Source organism: Narcine bancroftii, chromosome 12 (genome assembly GCF_036971445.1).
Source record: "Narcine bancroftii isolate sNarBan1 chromosome 12, sNarBan1.hap1, whole genome shotgun sequence".
Taxonomy (NCBI): Eukaryota; Metazoa; Chordata; class Chondrichthyes; order Torpediniformes; family Narcinidae; genus Narcine; species Narcine bancroftii.
Genome location: NC_091480.1, coordinates 93,171,269 through 93,187,413, shown reverse-complemented (window position 1 = coordinate 93,187,413; position 16,145 = coordinate 93,171,269). Strand labels below are relative to the sequence as shown.

At 38.9% G+C, this 16,145-nt stretch overlaps 1 protein-coding gene across 1 annotated transcript in view; it reads right to left on the bottom strand.

The window, feature by feature from the left end:
- Positions 1-16,145, bottom strand: part of eftud2 (elongation factor Tu GTP binding domain containing 2) — a 56,130-nt gene that overhangs the window by 7,364 nt on the left and 32,621 nt on the right. The window contains exons 17-23 of the mRNA XM_069904809.1: positions 9,818-9,929; positions 9,374-9,514; positions 8,903-9,004; positions 8,706-8,788; positions 6,940-7,026; positions 3,876-4,002; positions 1,644-1,731 (exon numbers count right to left, since the gene is read on the bottom strand). Coding sequence (XP_069760910.1) covers positions 1,644-1,731; positions 3,876-4,002; positions 6,940-7,026; positions 8,706-8,788; positions 8,903-9,004; positions 9,374-9,514; positions 9,818-9,929 — 740 coding nt within the window. The remainder of the gene's footprint in view (positions 1-1,643; positions 1,732-3,875; positions 4,003-6,939; positions 7,027-8,705; positions 8,789-8,902; positions 9,005-9,373; positions 9,515-9,817; positions 9,930-16,145) is intronic.

Genomic DNA, 16,145 nt, shown 5'->3' with positions numbered 1-16,145 from the left:
ATAGATTTAAGACGGGGATGAGGAAAAACTGCTTTTCCCAGAGAGTAGTGAATCTGTGGAATTCTCTGCCAAGGGAAGCAGTTGAGGCTACTTCATTAAATATATTTAAGGTTCAGTTAGACAAATATTTACATAAAAAAGGAATTAAGGGATATGGGGAAAAGGCAGGTAGGTGGAGTTGAGTCAGTGATCAGATCAGCCATGATCTTACTGAATGGTGGAGTGGGCTCAACGGGCTGGAAAGCCGACTCCTGCTCCTAATTGTATGTTCTTAATTATGGACAAAATATTTGCAGTGTTCACATGCATAACTGCTACTGTGCAATATAGTTGAAAGATTCACTAAATGCAAAAATTATTTTTATTATTTATTTCCACTTGCTGAATGCATTAAATGTTGACAAGCTATGAACTTGAAAAGCCATTCGTCCAGCAGAATAATCCAAAAGTCCTCCCACTGCAACACACAACTGCATTCTCAGGATTTTATTTCTACCAGGAGCTCCTTGGCTGTGTAAGCCTTCAAACTGTGAAGATGACCATTTCAGTCGTACTAGAACTCCAGTATCATGGAAAGTTGACATATTCAGACTTGCAATGCAACATACATGAATTACTTCAGAGACCGGAGCAGAAGAAATCTAACCTGACACTTCAGTGCAGCATTTAGGATGTGCTGTGAGGGTGAGGTAAATCATCTGATCAATTACATTGTCAGAGCTGCAGTACACCAACAAGTCATCATGTTCACCACAACAGTGACTCAAAATATACTTTATTGGCTGGAGGGTGTTTTGGGATGGTCAGAGAACGTGAAATGTGATGTATAAATTAAAATTTTTATAAATTTAAAAAAAAGATTCTTTTTTTCTTGCACATCAGACTGGGGAACCCTGGGAAATGATTTTAGAAAGAAGATACCGAAATGCTGGAGGAACTCAGCTGGTTTTTTCAGGAGACCCTTTTCAGTGTGTTTTCACTACAATCACAGCATCTGCAGATTTTCGTGTTCCACTCAATTGATTTTTAGAAAATAGGTTCAGGTATTATTTCAGTTAATTCACAGCAGTTAAGTTTTCTGATCCCGTGATAAGTTAAAGTTGCTTATTGATTCAATCCTCTATAAAGTGCAGGCAAATATCCATGTGCTTGCCAGCATCTGTAACTGATTCACAGGGTCTGTCACTGATACTATAAAGATCACTTCAGGAGATGCAAAAAAACCCAAAGGGCTCCCTTTCTAATATTTCCTCCCCTCAATAAAGCAAGTGAATTTCTCTTTCACTTCGTATAATATAGACAAGTCAGAGTTTCTCAGTTTCAATATGAAGTATGCTGTCCTGGATTTGTTGGAGTTAAATTTTCTCCACACTTACTGGGTCTTGTTTTAATGCATTGGGGGGGCAACCAGTAGAAAATTTAGTTCATTTTCTTCATTATAATCCAGATCTACAGCATGCCAAAGTCTAGCAATAACGTTATGGGAGCGAAGTGTCAAAAATTTGATGAATCAATGAATAAACTAATTATATGAAAGTAAATCAAGATGCTTCCAATTTCATATGATTTTAAAAATGATTCAACCAATTTCTTAATTATGAAATCAAGACACTTTCTTTCAATGTTTAATGGTTAATACATACGTTCATCACAAAGTGGTCCTTCACGTGTTCCCCACTGGAATCCCTGGACAATACTGTCCTTCACATAACTCAAAAGTGCTTTATCCACCTACAGTTAGATCAGTTAGAAATATTAATATGGTAGCAATTCTGGTATAACTCCACAAAAGTGCTGTTACTATGAAGTTAAAATGTTACCCCCCCCCCCCAAAAAAAAAGAATTCCAGCTCAAGAAAACGACTGCAGTAAAACCCCTGGTATCTGGGCACCTGTGGGGATTGGTTGTTCCTGGACAGGCGAATTTTCCAGTTGCTTGAGATTGTGTGATTGGCAAAATAACCACTAGGGGGCACCAATTTTAAACTTTTGTATTTTTCACCTTTTTATTTTCCACGATTTTTTGCCGATTGCCTGAATTCCGGATAACAGGGATTTTACTGATTTTCTCTAACATCAATTGGCATGGTAGCCATCAATAGGATCCATCATGGGTCTTCATGATTTTACTGGTGGATTCTTCACAGGAAGGCTCACAAAGTTCCATATTACCAGTGAAGCACTGCTATCGAGTAAACTTACAATAGTTTCCAGCAAAATCAGTGCCCAAATGCTGTAAAAATTCTTTCAATGTCTGGTGGGGAAATGGCATTTTTGCAATTGCTAAGAGAACCAGCATGGACCTGATGGGCCAAATCACCTGCTTCTCTAATCACAAGATACTGTGAGAAGAACTCTGTACTTTGCGATCATCCATTCTGACCTCATCCAAAATCCAAGCTATGCACATTATATAAATTCAACAAAAATCTAGAAACTGAAAGGAGTGGAAATGGATGGCTAAAAGTTTCAGTTAATGTTCAGGAAAAAAAACCTTAAAACCAAATGGCAATTGGGAAAAATCCCAGAAATGTAAAACTCAAAGGTTTGTTGATATAGCTAGAGCTGGTGATTTCATTTCGAAATATAATTACTGAACAGATGTTAAAGTCATGTTATACAATTTACAATGGAATTTACTAATGTCAAACACAACAAGGAGTGTTTTTTATACATCCATTTAAAAAAGGGTTTCGCCTAACTACATCTGCATACTGAATTGAATTTGTCAAGAATTGATTGATGAAATTTTACATTAAGTTTAAGAATGATCTAATGAAAATATTAAGTTATGAGGGGAAAATTAGCTGAGATAGATTGATGTCTATATATTAAAGGATATTACAATAGGAACACAATGGCTAGATTTAAATAAATATTTTATGATTTAGTACAAATTTTATTCTTTTGTGATACAAAATTGCAGCAGGAAGAAGTGGTCCAGTTATGGAATGTGTGAAATAGGGTCTAAGGAAATCTAAGGAAAAGGCTAAGAAAGTTGCCAGAATCAGTCCAAGGATTGTGAGCATTGCAGAATTCAGCAAGGGATTTAACTGATGCAGGGAAAACAAGAGTGTAAATTTAACAAGTCAGGCTTTTAAAAAAAAAACTCTTGAAACGTAGGTTGGTTGGGAAGGTTTGGGCCCAAGAGATCAGAGGTGTTTTGGTGAAGTGGATCTAAAATTTGGTTGGTAATGAGAGAATGAGGGTAGTGGTAGACGTTAATGTTAGGTAGATATCTGAAGATGGAGTTAATCCACACAAGTACATGCTAATGCTCTTTTGAGGGTCAAATTCTTGCAGGTGACAAAGTAAATGGCATGAAGTAGGAGTATCAATGTGCAGGAGATCTTGGAGTGGTTCATAGCTACCCGAAAGTGCGGGCACGTGGACATTCAGTATGCCTGCTTTCACAGACTGAGGAATTGAGTACTAGAGGTGCAATGTTACGTGCAGTGATAGAAAACATTGGTTACACTGCAGAGGGCTCAACAATGTAGATTTAGAAAGATTTCCTCAGCTATCAAATTAAGAACTGGAGTTCACAATCTCAAAATAAGGTATGGGTCATTCAGGACTGAAATAAGGAACAATTTCTCCATTTGGACATAGGTAAATCTTTGACGTTCTCTATCCCAAACAGCTATGAAGCTATTAATGGTTGCATTCGAGGCAGAACCTAATAAATTCCCCAACATTAGAGATAACAACAGATACAGGGAAGAACAAAAAGAGCAGAATAAAGTATTGAGGTTCACAATCCACTATGTTCTTCTTGAACAGCCTGAGTGAACTGCACCTGGCTTTTTTTAATGATGAAAATACAACAAATAGATCATTCAGGAAGAATTCCCTTTCATTTCTGGATGGACTTACCTCAGATGGTAGAGTATCATCCACCAAGATATTGGGGCCTGTCGTATCAGGACCAAAAGCCCAAATGGAACGGGCAGCCAACAAATCCCAATCATACTTGGTCTGGAAAAATTCACCCAGTTTTTTCCTACAGTTTAACATGGAAAGAAATGTATGATAACATAACAATTACAGCACGGAAACAGGCCATTAGGCCCTTCTAGTCCGCACCGAACCAAACACCCCTTTCTAGTCCCACCTCCCTGCCCAATGCCCATAACCCTCCATCTTCTTCTCATCCATAGACCTGTCCAACCTTTTCTTAAATAATACAATTGACTCCGCCGCCACTATTTCTCCCGGAAGATCATTCCACACGGCTACCACTCTCTGAGTCAAGAAGTTCCCCCTCATGTTACCTCTAAACCTCTGCCCCTTAATTCTTAACTCATGTCCTCTTGTTTCAATCTCTCCTACTCTTAACAGAAATAGTCTATCCACATCCACTCTATCCCTTTCATAATCTTAAATACTTCTATCAAATCCCCTCTCAACCTTCTACGCTCCAAAGAATAAAGACCTAATCTGTCCAATCTCTCCCCAGATGCTTAAACCCAGGTCACATTCTGGTCAACCTTCTCTGCACTCTCTCCACTCTGTTTATATCCTTCCTCTAATTAGGCGACCAGAACTGCACACAGAACTCCAAATTAGGCCGCACCAACGTCTTATACAATCTCAACATCACCTCCCAACTCCTATATTCCATGCAATGATTGATAAAGGCCAGCATACTAAAAGCCTTCTTCACCACCCTATTCACGTGAGTGAAATTACATTTTTTTTTAAAGAAAGAGCAATGGGTTCATCTCTTGAACGTGTGGCTGATTGACTATATTGTACATACAGGCCTCACTGGTATAAATATCAGATAAACCATAAACCGTTATCAACTTCAGCAAAAGCTTTCAGAGGGATTGTAGGTGCATACAGAGTGGGCAGTGAAGAAGGAGGTGGGAGGTGGTTGGGTGGGCAAGAAGAGAAATAATTTTAGCGCAGGCTCATTTATATTAATAACCAATCAAAATCATCGAGTTAATGTTAATTCCCCATGCTACTTTTAAGTCTTACTTGTAGCACAGTACAACATATTATGTGTAACTACATAAATAAACATTTCTGAACACCACAATCTCAGTGCAAGTGTATACATGCTGGAAAGATGTCTTTGCATCGACCATTTAGGTATGACATAGTTTTATAGGCCTTTTAGTGCAATAAAATGATTCCTTTTGTTCGGTAATGTTTCTAGAGAGAAGAAAAATCAAATATACGGTAAACTCTTATTTATTCAGTATGTTTACATCTGGAACCCTTATGGAACTAACAAAAACATACAATTTTTTAATCAAGCAAGGTTATTTCAAAAGTTATGCAAAATATGCATGAAAGGACAACTTTAGTTCACTCACGTTCATACATAAAAGTTGTTCAGTTGTCGAATTAGCACTTTATGTGATGGCGTGTAGTTGTTCAACCGATTTACTTTTGCTGTGTTTTACGTTAATGCTATTTAGTTTTAAAATAGAGTTGCAGTGTATTTTATTTTTAAAAGGGTATGACATACAATTTGTAATTTAGGGGTTTATTTGTAGAACATTAGCATGTGATGTGCTGGAATTTTTTTTTAAAGCAATTCTCATGCAATCTGCACCCTCTCACCATTCCCCATTTTGTATTCTTTAAAAGCTTCTGCTTGCATTTAGTTGCATAATATTGTTGCTTCTAGTATGCTGGTTTTCATTATGCAGACTTCGTCCCTCGACTTGATGTCAATTGTAGAGCAAATACCACATGGGGCCAGGAGGCCACTTATTTCAGTAACATACAAGATTAAAGAATATTTCATGAAGATCAGTTCTGATCTATTGGTTCTGTTCTGAGCCTTTTTTTTTAAAAAAACACAGTGGAAGTGTAAAGTCCTCAGTGTGAAGACAGGATCCATTGGCCAATCCAACTAAGTCTGCTCAGGCATACTTGTAACAGGTACGCTAGAATTGTTTCCTCATTGTTTCTGCTGCGAGCCTGATCTAGCAGCTAGGTCAATTAAGATTTGGTTTATGGCTTTGAAATTCCTCATTCAACAATTTCTGGTCTCTCAGGGCTTTCTCCAAATATTCCACCAGAAAGAGCACTAACTCATCAGCTGAGGAAGCACAAAAGGTGCTTATCAGCAGAATGTTTGACCCAAAGCCATGAAGCAAAATTGATTTTGAGATCTTCCAGGACCACTGCATCCTGAAGTGCTCGATGGACTAAATTGCCTCTTGTGTTGTAATAATCTTTTCCTGCCACTTATAGTGATTCTGTTCTCCCATGGCATGGGACATACCTCTGGATGAGGACAAACAAATTCTGAGCATCGGCAAGATAGACATGATTTTGAAGACCAATCTGATTGACTGATCGCTTAAAAAATATGGCAAAACACCCCAAATGTGGCTAATGATGTTGCATGGTTTAATAAGCTAAACATAACTTTATAGCGTTCAGTTTCTGATTGGTGTTGGGTGGTCCAACCAGTTTTATTATTTTTCAGTGAGTTGGAAATGAGGTTTTTACCTGTAGATCTGCAGAGATGCATAAATCAGTCCAGTAAAAGATAACATTACAGAACCAAAGCTAATTGGACCAACACTTTTCAGAAGTGTAAGGTACTAAATAAAAAAAAAATCAAGAGCTTTAAATTGACGAGCCATGGTAGTTAACATCGGGGCCATAACCGAACTAGATGAAGGCTTGTTAAATTGGTATAGTTCAATTATAGACTGAAAATCTAAATATAAGAATTTATTTACTTTAGAGATAGCTAATGTAGTTAAATAACCTGCGTATAGCAATACAGGGAGTCAACACATAGTTAGATATTGCAAAGCCGTAATCAGACTACAATAAAAATAAGTCCAATTAACTTTCTTGGCTTCGACTTAATTCACTGTTATAAATCTTCATGCACCAGTATAATTGGTTCATAAACAGTGAAAGCACCCTCCAACTCACAAGTGTAACAGCTGACATTTCATACCTGTTCCACGTGATCTGGACCACTTCATTCTCAATGTCTTCTGCCAAACCTTTCTCCAAAGGTTCTGCAATCATGGTAATCTTATTCCTTTCAGAGAAAAAATAATGAATTAAACAAGAATTTGTTAATACTGCACAAGTACTATTAGACATCTACTTTTAATGATCATCTCTTGGACTATTTTCATGCTTTGCAAACTTCAACCAGATCATTAATACTTTCCAGGTGTGTTCTGAATTATGTACAGGAATTGTTTAGCACCAAAACTTCTTTCTCATTCATCTTTTTTTGCAGTATCACATCACAATGGTGAGAATACAGGAGCACAGCAAGAAAAGTTCAAGAGGATAAACATTTATACTAATCACTCAGAGAGAACAAGTTCTCAAAGGATTTTCTTAAAGTAGATTATTCTAATAAGTTTAAAAATGATCTTGTCTCCTTCTGTTTCTATTTTAAGCATCAATGGTAACATTGGAAATTATCAGGATCTCTTTGGAACACTGTTTTCTTGAGGTTTCAGTAAAGGAAGAAAATAGAAAAGATTTATGGAAACCAATACCTATTGTAAATACTTGTGTAATCATCTAATTTTTTTGGACCACTTTTTCAGGCCAAAAAAGGGGAGGGGTCGACTTTTAGATGGATCGACTTTTGACCTCAGGAAGTAACTGCGTCGTTGAAGATGCGGGGAACTCGGATGGTCGGGACCAGGTGGTAGGTCCGCGGTCGTGGTGTCAGGAGCTTGGATGGGTGGGCCGGCGGGAGTTCGGATCGCTAGGCAGCCAAGGCATGGGTGGATGGGCAGCCAGGGTGTTGGGAGCACAAATGGACAGGCAACCAGGGCAAGGATCCACTGTCGGAAGCTCAGATGGACAGGCAGCTGGAGCTCTGGTTGGCAGGTGGCTGGGACGAGGTTCTGCTGTTGGGGTGTCCGGAGCTTGGATGGGTGGGCAGTTGGGGCCAAAAATAGGGGAGGTTGACTTCTACATGGATCATACATAAACACTATATTTTTGGGTCAAAAGGGGGGGATTGACTATTACACAACATCCACGATTACACGAGTATATATGGTAATTTTCTATTCAATACATCAAAAGCTGAGGATATTATTGCAAAATCATTGTTCTGATTTGAAATACAGTTGGTTGATGTTGTTATGTGTAATCAGGTAGTATGGATTGCCTTTCAGTTGCTTATTTACAGGCAACAGAAGAATCAGAGAAAACTGCAGGTCGGACTACAATTTTTTCCATTTACTCAGTTTCGGAGCATAGTCTTTTAGATTGTTGTTTGATCATTGAATGATATGACAAAGGCAAAAAATTATTAAAAATAGTGACGCTCCAGTGCCTTAACTCGTGATGGCTGTTTTGTGCTTGAGTTGTGGGGAAATCACACTCACTTGTGTCACTTGTTCTGTCTTCTGTAATTCTAAAGGGGCTCCTTTAAAGTGATGTAAATGGAAAAATCTCTTATTTTCTCCAGAAATATAGACTCAAAAATGGCAATTTATATATTGAGTTGAAGTGTGTCAAAGTCCCCAAATGAGGCTCCGTCGCCAACAAATGACAAAATAAAATCGGCATTGAAGGAAGTGATGGGAGCTACACACTCGATATCTCTGAGAGGACTTCCCTGACTTCTCTTTCTTGTTTAATATGGCGCTGGACTTGTGGTGCCTCATTGTATGCCTTTACAGAGCGAACAAAGGAAAACAAATTTTGTGGAAAAATTACAAGAAAGGAATACAAGAAACTCACTTTTTGTTCGGTGTTTCTGCAAAGCATTTTAGAGATGAAGTTTCCACAACAGTTTCACAGAATGTAACAACAGGATCAGCTACCTGGAAGGTAAAAGGCAGAAATAATTGACTTTTCATGAACCACATGCAATAGACATCAAACACTAATAAATATATATTATCTATGAAATCACAATTTCAGAGAATTTTCACTACCTTTATATCGATTTCAGAATACATCTTCCTGAGGTCATGCATCACGCAGTCTAGGTAGAGTTCTCCCGTTCCCAATATCACATGCTCCCCAGACTCTTCCACCTAAAACGGAAAATAACTCAGGTAGAAGATATTCATAAAGGGTTGAAGATGGTTACCTCTCCCTTTTTGTGAAAGATATTCCATTCGAAATGCCATAAAGATATTTCCACTATAGTATCACGGACAAATATTACAAAAGCCCAGAGAGAATTTAAAAAAAACAGAAAAATAGAACTAAGATGACAAGAATTAGGACACCATGCTCTTTAAGTCTGCCCCACAATTTAATTATGATCATGCCTGATCTTATGTTGGCCTTAACTCCTCTTCTGTGCCACATCTCCAAAACCTTCTAGTCCTCAAATATTTATTCGCTTCTTTTTTTGGAGAATATACAAATATTTTCTGGCAATTATATTGCATTCATACCTTAGTAGTTAGTGACGGGTAGCTTTTGTTGACCTTCCTTAAGCCATCCAACATTTTTGGAAGCTCAGATGGATTGACAGGCTCCACAGCAATTTTAATAACTGATGCCGTATTAAACTTGAGGGGCCTGAAGATCTGAGCCTGAAAATATGAACCAAAAGAGTTAAACAGAATTTATCATATTAATGTTTAAAACAGAAGAACTAGGCATAAATCGTAAGATAAAATTCCAGCTCACAAAATGTCGTAACTCCCACTTCCAAAATTCTTCCACCAACAAACTCTGGAAGAATTTAGCCCCATATACCATCTGTCAAGGCATTTATCATAATTAATGTTATAAACTAATTAATTACAATGAACCATAAGTATATTGCCATAAAAAAGAATTACATACAACTCATTAAATACTTTATTTTCAAATCATTTTAAATTAAATTATACCTCATCATTTCCTCTTGGTTCTGTAATGGTAGCTGTCTTTACGATAGGCTGATCTACTCCTTCTATGAGCACCCAGTTACCGGCTGGAACTCTGTTAACCTCTATGTGATACCTTAAAGGATAATTCATAACATTTCTAGATCAGAGATAAGCAAATTATTCAATAAACTACTTCAAGTTTATTATCATCTGACTGCACAAGTACAACCAGTGTTCTCTGGTCCTCGGTGCAAAAATAATTTTGCAGCCTGAAAAATCATTTTTCTTTTTATTAAAAATATGTACTTCCTTTACAAATGTACTATCATTTCAAACTTTTGCCTACATATTGGTGTCATATATTGCAAATTATGATCACAGGCAACTTGGTACACTGGAAAACTGAAATCTTACATAACCATATAACCATTTACGGAGCGGAAACAGATGCTATATATTAATGCACAGAGAAAAATATTGTATTCCAGGTCTCTTATGGGAAAGCTAAAAATAATTTGCAACACTGTACAGTAAGAACTCTGGATCCATTTCCAATCCTGTCCAAACCACAAAATGAAGTTGACCCTTGTATTTGCAATCAGTGAATTTATGTTATTTAGGCAATTCCGACAGTCTTAGAAAACATTTGGCCACAAAAGCCAACCTCACATTCAAGTAACAATTGCATTGGATTGGGAATAAACAAAAACAACTAGATAGGGGTTAACTTGCAAAATATTTAAGGAGAAAGAGGATAAAAGTAAAATTGAGTTCATCTATCATATTGACCATTCCCAGACCAATTGATTAGACATATTTTCTAGCCAGAGAAATACATGTGACTTTCCAAATATCAACTTAGCTTTAAATGGAAGCCAATATGCATGGTATCAAGGTAGAAACAATAAATAAATCAACTAACAAAATATTTACAAGCTTCCTTTTAACAAGATTACATTTATTAAATTTTGATGAATTTTATAGATCTCCAAAACGTAAGCCAAACAAAAAGAACATAAGAAATAGGAGAAGGAGCAGATCATCTGGCCCATTGAGCCTGTTCGGCCATTCAATAAGATAATGGCTGATCTGCCCGTGGACAGCTTCACTAACCCATCTGTTCCCATAACTCAATTAATCTATTATTCAAAAATATATCCAAGTCTTAAATACATTTAAGAAGGTGGTCTCCACTGCCTCCTTAACAACAGATTCACTATCTTCTCAGAGAAGCAGATCCTCCTCATCTGTCTGAAATTTACTCCCCCTAATCTTGAGACTATGTCCCCTGGTAATAAGTCTCACTTGCCAGTGAAAACCTTTCTGCCTCTATCTTATCGATACCTTTCGTGATTTTATATGCTTCTATAAGATATTCCCTCATCATTCTAAAATCCAATGAGAATAATCCCAGACCACTCAATCTCTCCTCAAAGGCTAACCCCCTCATTTCCGAATTAGCATGGTGAACTTCCTCTCCACTGGCATCAAAGCCAGTATATCCTTTCTGAGGTAAGGAAACCACAATTGCACACAGTACTACAGGTGTAGCCTCACCAGTGCCCTGTTTAAATGCAGAAGAACTTCCCTCATCTTAAATTCAACCCCTCTAGCAATGAAGGTTGGCATCCCATTTGCCTCCTTCATTAACTGCTTCATCTTTTATGATTCACTTACAGGCACACCCAGGCCTCTCTGCACAACAGCATGTTGAAATTTTTAACTCCAGGTTACGATTGAGTTCCATTAACTGGGTCTGTCCAGAAGCCCAATTTGTACTCAAGGCAGAACAGGTACTTATTTAGCGTTCAAGAGGTAACATTATGCGTATTCGCCAAATGGGGGCACAATGCGCACAACACGTGTCAATTGAGGCACAATTATGCACACGCGCAAATTAGGGAATAACCCATTCGTAAGTACAAGTTGTTCATAACCTGGGGGCTGTCTGTATTTCAAACTCAGGGTTACAACAGTAAAGGAGGTGTTTCAAATAACCAAATCCATGTCATCCTTGAGAGCAATCCATTCCTGTTTCTTCTCTATAAATAACAAGTTTATTCTCCCAAAAATGTCTTCCCAATTGTTGTTCATAATATTTGCTTGCCTCTCTTCCATTCATTCTGTTGGCAGCCAGTACCAAGCCATTACCATTCACTTTGTAACTAGGTTTTTCATGTATCTCCTACAATTTTTCCCACAAATTGCAAGTGTGTCCCCTCATCTTGTACCATTAGCTTTTTTTTGTCCCGTTCATCTAAGCTGATCTCATTATCACAGACCCTCTGCCAATTGTGACCTTTTTATTGTGATCTTATCTTCTGTAAATTGTACTCTTTGCGCTCTGCATGCATGTTAGAGATAACCTGTCAGTCTGTTTGCAAAAGAACCCTTCTCAAGGTACGAAGTTTTTTTTTGACAAATAAGCTTAAACTTAAACAAATCTTTCCTGAATCTCATGTGGTTCAAGAACAGTCCCAGTTTATCCAACCTAATATTGTAATTAAAATCCCTCATTATTTCAATTGTTCTGGTAAATCATTGCTGCACGCTACCAATGACCTTTATATTATTCTTAAATTAGGGGCCAGGACTGATATGTTAATTTAGTTGTGATCTAACTACCTGGGTTCAGCATAACTTTCCCACCACATAATCAATTCCTCGACATATGAAACCAAAGATTCCATATGCTTTGCAAATCCGCTCTGGCACTTGCACAGCTCTTGAAAAAACGCCTTTTACCCACTTTTCGAATTCAGTCTGGAAAAAAAAAATCGAAGGCAGATTGGGGTGGGGTAGGGGGGCAGGGGTCTACACTTACCTGTCTTCGATCCGCCAAGGTAGGTACTCTCAGCGGTGGAGCACATTGATGCTGGACCCATTTAAAATGGTCAACCCATATTGCCGGGTTGAAACGACAAGGGAAGATGACATCGCGATGTTGGGTCCAGAAAAGGTTCATAAAAGAGCAGTGGACACTATTGGGCACATAGTGTGTGAATGTCAGCACCGCCTGTGTGAATCAGATTCTGTGGGTCTGGACACAAGGGTTTGCATTCACACGTAGCTTTTATTAGCACACAATTTGTAGAAGAGCGTGGGAAAATGTAAACAGGAATAAAACACAAACACAATTTATAAAGATGCGTGGGAAAATGTTATGGGAATAAAACACAAGTGCAAAATTTATAAGAGCATGGGAAAATGTTAAACAGTACACAATTACTGCTCCTATGTCTTATGGTCTTATAAAAGTGTGCTAAAGGGGTGCTGAACATAATTAGCTTTAGCCTGCCCTTGTAACTGCCAATTGAATTTGGCAGGAAAAGCATATCTCATGCATTAGTTCAGATTACAATTTGATTACCTATCATATCAACAATGGAACATTTTTACACACTTAATATGCTGACACACATTTGTTGGCAGATAGCTACAGTTGCTATAATGCAAAACCATTCTGTAACCTTAATCTCGGCAGCCATAACAATTGTATCTTTTAGGTTTGATTGTCTATCTGTGAAAGTTGCTAAAATCAACAGAAATAGTCAACCATTCATAAACTGTGCACGTGTGTGTTTTATTCCCATAACATTTTCCCATACTCCTTTATAAACTGTGCACTTTTTAATTCCTGTAACATTTTCCCATGCTCTTCTATAATTGTGTGTTAATAAAAACATGTGATTGCAAATCCTTGTGTCCAGACCCACAAAATTCGATTATTTTCTTAACACAATATGTCCTGCCCTCTTTTGCTTCAGGAAGCCGGCTTGGTGTGTAAAAGGATTCATGGACCCTGCTTTTTTCTGTTCTGTGTGAACAAGCAAGCTGGCTTCCAGAGACTGGTTCTGTATATGGCAATAAAGCGTCTTTTCAGTGTGAAAGGGGTGAAAGATTCAAGCACCAAGACAAGAGGGTGAAGGGCCCAGGAGGAAGGAGGACACATGCTGAGGAATGGAGACGGAGAAGTAGAGCCGGGGAGTCCAATGGATGCAAGAGAGAAGAGCTGTGCTGGAGGGGCAGCACCGGGCAGAAGAGCTGGAATGGCCATCTTTGTTATCCATAATCCCCCACGCAGCTGGCATCACTGTTTCCCAGAGCAGTTCCAGCTGCACGGGGGATTATGGGTAACAAAGACGGCCATTGCTCGGCGTGTATGTTAGACCTCGTGGCAATGGGCGATGCTACTGCACCACTTGCCCCGCCTCCATATGCTCCAGAGGACAATATGAGCTTCTTTATAAAAGGTAAGCTCAAATCTTTCTCCACAGATGGAGCTGGCCTCGAAGTGGAGGCCTGGCATAAAAACATCTACTGTTGGCTTCCACCTGCCAGTCTGGAAAACAACCTTCAATTACAACTCTCTCTCTCTCTCTAGCACATGCCAATCAATTGCTTCCGTTCATCAACATTCACCCCTCACTGCATTAACAATCCCTGACAGACCACTGTCCAACCTCTCCCACTCTATCCTCATTATACTGGCTATCCCCCCCTGCCCTTTCAGTCTTATTGAAAGGTCCCAGTCCAAAACATTGACCTTTCTTTTTCTTCCACTCATGCTTTTCAACCCGTTGAGTTTCTCCAGCAGACTGTCCTTTACTCCAGGTTCCAGCATCTTGCTACAACTTTAATGACAACTTGCTGTTATCGCCCTTAAGCTAATTTTCTTCTTCAAGCTGTCATTGACAATTCACACTCCATGAGCCTCGATTGTTAATTAGTTTTCTGTGGTTCTTTGTAAAACAGTTACATAAAATTCACGTGGATAACATCAACTGAATTCCAAACGTTATTTTCTCTGTTACTTCATCTAAAAATTTTAATTAGGTCAGTGAAACATGAGCTGTTTTTTACAAATCTCTAATGGCCTTTTTGAATTAACTCTGATTTTTTCAATTGAAAATTAATTTGTTTAGCTAATTACTATTTATACCCTTTTGGTAAGTGGTTCTCAATCTTTTTTCCCCCCACTCACTTGGTAATACCTTACTAACCAAGAACATCTATAACATCCTATGCCTGAAGGCCCTTTCATACAGTCAAAAAGCCTGAGTATAAAGGCGGAGATTCTCCACCTTGGTGTCAGGAGATTTACCTCCATGGCTCCAAGGCGCCGACTGCAATCCCTCTCGGGGGAAGAGTGCTCCACCATCCAGCATGAATGTACTACCGCTGCGAATGTACTACCGCTGCAAGTGGCTGGCTAGGTGCAGGCTTATAACGTCGCGATGACACCATCAGCCTGTGACCCATCTCACTCACCCCTCTCCCTCCATGAACCCTCAGGGTAGGGGAGGCCAGTGGGGGGGCTGTGACAACCTCACCGGCCGCTGCAGAACCTCACCGGGCTGCTCATCAGCGCCAGCGGCTCAATACACGGCAGAGCAATGGCTGTCTTCCCTTCCCATAGTCCCCCATGCAGCTGGGAAACAAAGAGCAATTCCAGCTGTGTGGGGGAATCATAGGTATGGAAAGGCGGCCATTGCACTGCCGTGTGTTTATGACAGGCGGCGCCACGGCAACAGTTTACAGTGGCTCCGGAAAACACACCAAGGTGCTACTCTGCATAAAAGCAGCAATGGAACAGCCATTTAGGGATACTCCATGAACACGCAAGTTTAAAATTTTTATCCGCCTCTGCAGCCGACCTCAAAGCGGAGGCTCAGCATGAAAACACCTATAGATGCTCTGTGATTAGAAAAGGATTACTTAAGGTGGATGTGAGTGCGGAAAAAAAAATGAGAACCACTGCTTTAGGTACAACCAGTATGTTAAAATAACTGGCTAATAGCTACTACAAATATCCTTACACACACTTTTTTTTGGTGACATTCACCAATTGGTGACTGACACCTTCAAATTATGTTTAAAACTCTTGAAGGTTATGGCAAGCCTTTCCAAATATCACTGTGTTAACAAACTAAAGATGCACGTCATCCAAAACTTCTCCAATATATCATCTCACTAAAACTTCTAAAAAATGATAAGCTAAATGCAATAAAAGAATACCGTTTCTTCTGGCTGGGATGCCTAGAATGAGAGTTTCAAAATATGCTAGTTATTCAGGACTTAGACGAGAAGTTTTTTTTCCTTCTGAAGGATGGCAAATCATTGCCCAAGACAACTGTGGTGGCTGCTCAAGCACTGAATACAACACCTGTGCTGTAGGTGAATGAGTGTGCGAGTAAGAGAGAGAAGCTGAGGGGCGCCAATGTCAACAGATTGTTCTTGCCCCAGAATTCAGCATCTGCAGGTTCTTGTGTCTCCAGCTTGTAATTTAGAATGTCAGGGCGGGTCATTGAGAGTCTCAATGGTGCAACTTAAAACTCAAGATCTTTTG